Source organism: Gasterosteus aculeatus, chromosome 17 (genome assembly GCF_964276395.1).
Source record: "Gasterosteus aculeatus chromosome 17, fGasAcu3.hap1.1, whole genome shotgun sequence".
Classification (NCBI taxonomy): Eukaryota; Metazoa; Chordata; class Actinopteri; order Perciformes; family Gasterosteidae; genus Gasterosteus; species Gasterosteus aculeatus.
The window spans coordinates 14835963-14843320 of record NC_135705.1 but is presented as its reverse complement, the minus strand read 5'-3'; the positions used below and the strand labels follow the sequence as shown (position 1 = coordinate 14843320).

The following is a 7358-nucleotide window of genomic DNA, read 5'->3' as shown; positions in this document are numbered from 1 at the left end:
TCTTTGCCAACCGCCTTCGAAAGAAGAAGAAGAAGAAGAAGAAGAAGAAGAAGAAGAAGAAGAAGTAGTGGGGCGTTGGTTGTAGTGGAATTCATTGTATTGGTGATAGTGTGGCGCAGAAGTGATTGACACAGCGAGCATCAAATGGTTGACCAGCTGACGCCCGCAGCTCCGTCGTGAGTGGACAGTTGGTTCTAATATAAATTCGTCTTGTGGTTCTCTTCCTGTCTCCTTCGCCAACCTCAGCTCCTGAAAGTAAGTACTGTGCGTCACGCTTTCAGTAATAAAGACGAGGAAACTAAAACGTAGTGTAATAATGCAATTTTAGATGTATGGCTTAATGAGATAACTGCGTACAGCATTTAACGCTGAATGAAGGTTGTTTAGTACACGGTGGTGGGACTAGTCAGCTGTCGACCTCATGGCGGGTGTAACCTTATCGTTTGTACTGTTACTAATGTGCTTTAGTTGTATTAACGAGTTTGATCTGTGTATACAGGTTCTCGCTGGTCTTTACAATCAGCTTTCAAGCGATTCTTTGAAGCACTGCAAATATGCCCACGAAACACGAGGCCACGTGGAGCTCCCAACTTGCTACTTAGCTAACATTCATTGTAAGTAAGGCTCATCTGACTCCTAGTTATTGTGAAACGCAAGCTAATATAACGTTTAATGCTGCAATTGTATGAAATAATTCATAACGTTATATCTTAACATTGTGTTCCCCTCTTATTTGTAGCAACTTTTGGATGACTATCCAAAATGCTTCATTGTGGGCGCAGACAACGTGGGCTCCAAGCAGATGCAGACCATCCGCCTGTCTCTGCGTGGGAAGGCTGTGGTGCTGATGGGTAAAAACACCATGATGCGCAAAGCCATTCGCGGCCACCTGGAGAACAATGCTGCCCTGGAGAAGTGAGTCTTTTACTTGAGCTATTTGACATGTTTTTGTCAAGCAGGATAAGTTACAATGCAGTTAGTGGAGTACTGCTTTGTCGTTCCCCCTGCACACAATAACCTGTTTCCACGCTATACCTGTCAGTCAGCATCCCTAGACTGCCAGGCACGTACGGTTTCAGACAATTTACACGATATGTATTTGTAGATATGATTATCTGCACACCTATTGTAACCGTCAATTCCATGATTTGATAGGCTTCTGCCTCACATTAAAGGAAACGTGGGTCTTGTCTTCACAAAGGAGGATCTGGCTGAGGTCCGGGACATGCTGTTGAACAACAAGGTAATGCAAGTGAAAATCTCAATACCGCTCCTGATCAACCATGATGTTTGAGTAAAAGATCCCACATTTTTATAAAGCAGGATAAGTTACAATGCAGCTTGTGAAGTACTGCTTTGTCGTTCCCCCTGCAAACAATAACCTGTTTCCACGCTATACCTGTCAGTCAGCATCCCTAGACTGCCAGGCACGTACGGTTTCAGACACCAATTAAACTAACGCTTTATGTTGAGTCCCAGGTAACTATGTTAAAACCTACCATTGGGATTCCTATTTGGCCCCAGTCTCATATTAAACTGTCTCCCTCTAAAAACCCAGGTACCTGCAGCTTTCATGCTAGAGCAAACTCCACTTGTCATGTGAATGTGCCATCCCAGAAAACCGTCCTCCTCCGGACTCGACATCAGAGGCTTTCTGCATGCAAAGTTCCTGGAGGTGAGATTCTGTTAAATGATTACCTTTTGCTCAATGTCCAACATTGCTTGCCAGCAGTGCATTGAAACTAACCATTGTGTATTTTTTAGGGTGTGAGGAACCTCAGTGTTTGTCTGCCGATTTGCTGCCCCACTCCGGAACAATGGCTGAGAGTTCTGGCTGTTACTGATAACTCCTTCCTGGCAGACCAAGTATGCTTGTTAAATCATTGGCTGTCCCTTTTAGTTGGCATGAATGTTACTTGAGTGTAAATGGGGAAAACTTAAAATATACTTTATTTCCTTACAGGTAAAGGCCTTCCTGGTAGACCAGACTATTTTAGATGCTGCATTAACATCTGGAGCTGCTCAGAAATAGTCTGAGGAATTTCCCGACCACATGGTGGTTTGGCTATTCGACTGACAAAGAAACCAGATTTGAGCCAAACTATGATTCAATAAAATCTCAAATACCCCAGTTTTTGTGTCTTTTGATTTTTATTTTCCTTCGCTCAGGATGGACTTGAGTCTCGTTTTAAGCCCATAATGAGTGCATGAGTTTTTGTCCATAGGAGTGAATGTGAAATTATCCTTAATTTAAACGGAAATTTAAAAAAAATGCTTTATTTGCCTCCAGTGGTTAACTAACCCATGCTTGTTCAGAGGTTTAATGATTAATGCTGATTAATATTGCATACCAATTACTGTTGTGCCACACTAAAATGGAATCAAGCTTCACTTACCCTGAAGTGACATGGCTATCCACATTAAAATTGACTGAGTTATTGCATCTGGCAACATATAGTAGGAATCACCATTTTAACCTTTTTGCAAAGTTTGAAGGACTAAAGGTTTAGAGGATATTTTCTCACCCATCTGATTTCTTTAATGAGTCCATACCTTTGGAAATCATACATTGTATGGAATTAAGTCAAATGATAGTATTTCAATGTCTGACATTGTTTTCTACTGCAAAGTAGTCCTTTTGTGTTCCGCAGGACTAAATCTGAACTACCTGTAAACTGCAGTGAGACAAATCGATAATGGCAACATGGATATAATACTTTCTCTGAAGTATAATTTGTCATATTTTACAGTAGTTTTGGAATTTAAGTAAACCATATTTAAATTAGGCCAAATTCCTCCAGTGTTTGAAAAAAACGTTGAGCTGCAAACTATTCTAAACAGCCCTCCGGTCCATAGCAACAAACCTCTCCACCCTAAAACTGATGGTTCTCCAGGATAGTTCTAAACTTTACAGGTCATTTAGCTGACTCTTATCCAAAGCGACCCATGGCTTTATACATTTTGTCCGGGGAGCAATTAGGGTTAGGCATCTTGCTCAGGGAGAATGACTTGGGGCAGCCGGGACTCTAACCACCAACCTTGCAGTTCCCAGCGCATCCGCTCTGCCACGACGACCCTGAAACTGATTATTCATGTCACCCTGATAGTTTGAATTCCTTTAACAGTTATATTGCATTGTGATAAATTGGTCAGAAGTTTCCATTGGTAAAATGAACAATTAGCAGTTTACACTTGTGCTTTGTCTAGATTAAGACTAAATTCTTTGTATTTAGGTCCCATCATGTGATCCAGTCAGTAGGCTGTACTTTTTCTCCTTGCTAATCTAGAATAGTGCACTGTAGTACTGGTATGGGCTAATGTCGATAGCAACAGAGCCAGGATAAACTGGCAAGCTTTTTCCCCATGAACTGAAGGCTTTGGTGAAATCAATCAGTTGGAATACAAGGAATGTTTACCAAAACCGGCTTTTTAAAAGTTACATGTCAGTTAACGCAATAGGTATACATTGTAACAATTAACTTATTGCCGTAGCAGTGTTACGTAGTGTAACAACTCTAGAACCTTGTTCCAGATTGTGGTATCCACTCTATGACACAATTTGTCATTAATATTTAAATTCCAGGTAGTACTTTTTATCAGAATAGAATTCAGGACTCTAACAAACCTGTAATCTTTGACCGCCAAAATTTATGTTTTAAAATAACTTCATTCTAAACAACAATTTAGATTTAACAGATTTTATTTAATCATGTTTGACTCAGATCTGGTTTCTTCGCTGTGTTAGTCGAAGAGACCAAAGCCCATATCGTCATCTGATTCCTCAGACTCCTCCTTAACCGCTTCCTTAGCAGCTGGAGCTGCAGAAGTCACCGCTGCTGCAGCTGCTACAGGGGCTGCGACAGCAGCAAAAGCGGACGGGTCTGCCAGGAAGGCCTTGACCTATAAAGGAAACAAGATATATTAAAGTTTTCCATTTAAACTGCTTCCTAAACATGCAAGACACAGGTATAACTAAAGTGTAACATTTATGCCAACTAATGATTTAACAAGCATACCTTGTCTGCCAGGGGGAAGGAGTAATCCGTCTCAACAGCAACAGCCAGAACTCTCTTGTAGCCATTGATGACGGAGTGAGGGACAGATGCCAGAGTGGGGTAGCCAATCTCCAGACAAACGCTAGCGATGTTCCTCACACCCTAAAAATAAACAATGGTTAATTTCCATGCACTGGTAGCAATCAATATTGGGCATTGAGAAAACTGTCATTAAACTACCAATGGCAGAATCTCACCTCCAGGAACTTTGCATGCAGAGAAGCCTCTGTGATGTCGAGCACCTCAGGACTGTAAACACTGCCATTGTCATACACCTGCTGGATGTTGAGTCCGTAGGAGAACGGTGAGATGTTCAGCATGTTGAGGAGCGTGGCCTCGCTGGCACCAACCTTGTCGCCAGTCTTGATCAGACCGACATCACTCTGGGGATAGAGACTTTTTAATTACTGATACTGAAGTATTTCGGTGACAGCATTAGCTTCTCTTAGTCATCCTTTCAGCATTTCAAGTAAACCGTTACAAACTCACCAAGATTTCAATGGTTCCCTTAGAGATCTTTGTGGTGATACCCAGAGCCTGGAAGAAAGAGGTCTTCTCTGGACCCAGACCGGTGTTCTGGGCTGGCACAGTCACATGACATGGGGCGATTGCTCCAGCACGGGCAGCTGCAGGTACCTGGGTTGTTAGAGGGGGACAATTATGCACGCGACTCCTGAATATAAATAAGTATATTTTACAAAATTGCTGCCTGGTTGCCTGAGACTAACGTAATGCGTTAATTGGTGTCTGAAACCGTACGTGCCTGGCAGTCTAGGGATGCTGACTGACAGGTATAGCGTGGAAACAGGTTATTGTTTGCAGGGGGAACGACAAAGCAGTACTTCACAAGCTGCATTGTAACTTATCCTGCTTTATAAAAATGTGGGATCTTTTACTCAAACATCATGGTTGATCAGGAGCGGTATTTGGAGATTCTTTCACTTTCATTACCTTGTTGTTCAACAGCATGTCCCGGACCTCAGCCAGATCCTCCTTTGTGAAGACAAAGCCCACGTTTCCTTTAATGTGAGGCAGAAGCCTATCAAATCATGGAATTGACGGTTACAATAGGTGTGCAGATAATCATATCTACAAATACATATCGTGTAAATTGTCTGAAACCGTACGTGCCTGGCAGTCTAGGGATGCTGACTGACAGGTATAGCGTGGAAACAGGTTATTGTGTGCAGGGGGAACGACAAAGCAGTACTCCACTAACTGCATTGTAACTTATCCTGCTTGACAAAAACATGTCAAATAGCTCAAGTAAAAGACTCACTTCTCCAGGGCAGCATTGTTCTCCAGGTGGCCGCGAATGGCTTTGCGCATCATGGTGTTTTTACCCATCAGCACCACAGCCTTCCCACGCAGAGACAGGCGGATGGTCTGCATCTGCTTGGAGCCCACGTTGTCTGCGCCCACAATGAAGCATTTTGGATAGTCATCCAAAAGTTGCTACAAATAAGAGGGGAACACAATGTTAAGATTAAACGGTAGAGTATATACATTAGGTTTGCTAGAGTTTCAATAAAATGTCACGAGTCAGGGCCTACTTACGATTATTTTTATAAAATAGTTGGACTTCCACGAGGCCCTGTCTTCCCTGGGCATCTTTGCAGTGCTTCCAAGGATCGCTTTAAAGCTGGTTTAAAGACAAGGTAGTACCTGAACACACAGAATAAAGTAGTTACTAAATGCACATTAGAAACGGAACAAATATGTTTAACGTTTATACTTTCCGCCACGAGGTCGACAGCTAGCGTGTGGCGTTAGCCAGCTAGCAATCACAGGCCGCGGCACATTAGCGTTAGCTTAGTATTAGCACAGTAGCTTAGTATTAGCACAGTAGTGTTTACGTTAGACCATGCTGAACCTTGAGTGTTAGATTGGATACGTGTCGATTTTAACAATCCATATATACACAATATAGGATAATTCCACTGCATGTTAGGTATTTTGTGAAAGCGCGAAACCAAGTCCTTACTTCACACAAGAGGGTCGCGTGAAAGAAAGAGGAAGCGGAAAGACGCGAGCAGAGTTTATATGAATCTACTGTCCAATCAACGAGGAGCTTTGGGCGTCAGCTTCCCAGCTATTGGATGCTTGCTGTGTCGATCACTTCTGTTGCCACACTATCACCGATAAGATCAAATCCACTACAATTAAATAAAAGTAAAAATATAAATAAAGCTATCTAAAGCAGAGGAAAAAGGGCATCGTCAGGAAAAATATCAACTGTGTATGGCAACAACAATGGGACCAAGAGACGAGGTGGGGGGGGGGGGCACTTAAATTCAATTCTAATTCTAATTCTAAAGTGAACAGTGTAAAATTCAGGGGAGGAAACAGGGGAGAATAAATTACAATGTCAAGACTAGAAATAGGAATGCAGCATTGCACAATGGAAGCATCCACCCGGCCTTTGTGAACACTGCCAGACACCAGAAACTGTACAACAACTGTACAGCTCGGAAAGGAAGGACAGGCTGGGAGAAGTGCAAAGACAAGGGATGAAAGGAATGGAGGTCTGGTAAATTGGGAAGAAAGTCCAAAGACCTGCTCTGGGGATCAGGTTGATTGAAGCGAGCTAAAAAGATCGTAGCCGACCCCTCTCACCCCGGACAAAACCTGTTTGTGCCCCTTCCATCTGGCCGGAGGCTGAGGTCCATCAGGACTAAGACCTCCCACCACACGAACAGTTTCTTCCCGTCGGCAGTCGGGCTCATCAACAGAGCCGGTCCCTCACTGACTGACTCTGACATTCCACCGGTCACTCTCCGTCTTACTGCACATGTCACTTTAACTGTCATTTCTCACTCGTCACTTTGTCGTCACTCGTCACTTTATCACTTGTTCGATAGCGCACTTTGTTTAATATTTCTAAACTTTTTAAATACTTTAAATTACTAACCCATTGCATTAGCATTTCATGTTATTTTGCACTTAGCATTTCATGTTATCATGCACTGCTGTCTTGTTGTCTATTGTTACACTGTCTACTGTCACGCACCAACCGCCAAGACAAATTCCTTGTATGTTTGACATTTTTGGGCAATAAATGTTTCCTGATTCCTGATCCTGATTGGTGACTCTAAATTGCCCGTAGGAGTGTGAATGGTTGTTTGTCTCTGTGTAGCTCCCTGCGAATGGCTGGCAACCAGTCCTGCGTGAACCCCGTCTATCGCCCGAAGTTGGCTGGGATAGACTCCAGCCCCCCCGCGACCCTGTGTGCAGGATAAGCGGTGTGCAGATGGTGGGATAATGGATAATGGATGGATGGATAAACTCCTGCTCCACACTCCA

The 7358-nt window shown here is 43.0% G+C and overlaps 2 protein-coding genes and 2 non-coding genes across 4 annotated transcripts; 2 read left to right on the top strand and 2 right to left on the bottom strand.

Moving 5' to 3' along the window:
* The first annotated feature begins 12 nt into the window (after positions 1-12).
* Positions 13-2131, top strand: LOC120835271 (large ribosomal subunit protein uL10). Its single transcript, XM_078091470.1, has 7 exons — positions 13-255; positions 500-614; positions 740-915; positions 1156-1243; positions 1559-1675; positions 1765-1866; positions 1964-2131. Exons 3-5 carry the CDS (start codon positions 803-805, stop codon positions 1601-1603), a joined length of 246 nt encoding a protein of 81 aa, XP_077947596.1. The 5' UTR covers positions 13-255; positions 500-614; positions 740-802; the 3' UTR covers positions 1604-1675; positions 1765-1866; positions 1964-2131.
* LOC120835880 (small nucleolar RNA SNORA63) lies at positions 954-1083 on the top strand. Its single transcript, XR_005714636.1, has one exon. It is a non-coding gene; the product is annotated as a small nucleolar RNA SNORA63 (small nucleolar RNA).
* Positions 2132-3682: 1551 nt separating the features above from the next.
* rplp0 (ribosomal protein, large, P0) lies at positions 3683-6305 on the bottom strand. Its single transcript, XM_040204053.2, has 8 exons — positions 6040-6305; positions 5613-5720; positions 5335-5510; positions 5007-5094; positions 4545-4691; positions 4253-4438; positions 4017-4157; positions 3683-3900 (listed from the first exon to the last, which is right to left on the bottom strand). Exons 2-8 carry the CDS (start codon positions 5664-5666, stop codon positions 3742-3744), a joined length of 951 nt encoding a protein of 316 aa, XP_040059987.1. The 5' UTR covers positions 5667-5720; positions 6040-6305; the 3' UTR covers positions 3683-3741.
* Positions 5167-5296, bottom strand: LOC120835879 (small nucleolar RNA SNORA63). The gene has a single exon (XR_005714635.1). It is a non-coding gene; the product is annotated as a small nucleolar RNA SNORA63 (small nucleolar RNA).
* Positions 6306-7358: the final 1053 nt, after the last annotated feature.

What these genes read in the sequence shown, in the direction of transcription:
- rplp0 (XM_040204053.2), bottom strand. Translation starts at nt 5,666, where the DNA reads ATGCCCAGGGAAGACAGGGCCTCGTGGAAGTCCAACTATTTTATAAAA. An exon ending in TGCATGCAAAGTTCCTGGAG is followed by an intron (nt 4,158 to 4,252) that starts GTGAGATTCTGC and finishes GTTTATTTTTAG; the next exon opens with GGTGTGAGGAACATCGCTAG. An exon ending in CCTTCCCCCTGGCAGACAAG is followed by an intron (nt 3,901 to 4,016) that starts GTATGCTTGTTA and finishes TTTCCTTTATAG; the next exon opens with GTCAAGGCCTTCCTGGCAGA.
- LOC120835271 (XM_078091470.1), top strand. Translation starts at nt 803, where the DNA reads ATGCAGACCATCCGCCTGTCTCTGCGTGGGAAGGCTGTGGTGCTGATG. An exon ending in AACAATGCTGCCCTGGAGAA is followed by an intron (nt 916 to 1,155) that starts GTGAGTCTTTTA and finishes ATGATTTGATAG; the next exon opens with GCTTCTGCCTCACATTAAAG. An exon ending in ACATGCTGTTGAACAACAAG is followed by an intron (nt 1,244 to 1,558) that starts GTAATGCAAGTG and finishes CTAAAAACCCAG; the next exon opens with GTACCTGCAGCTTTCATGCT.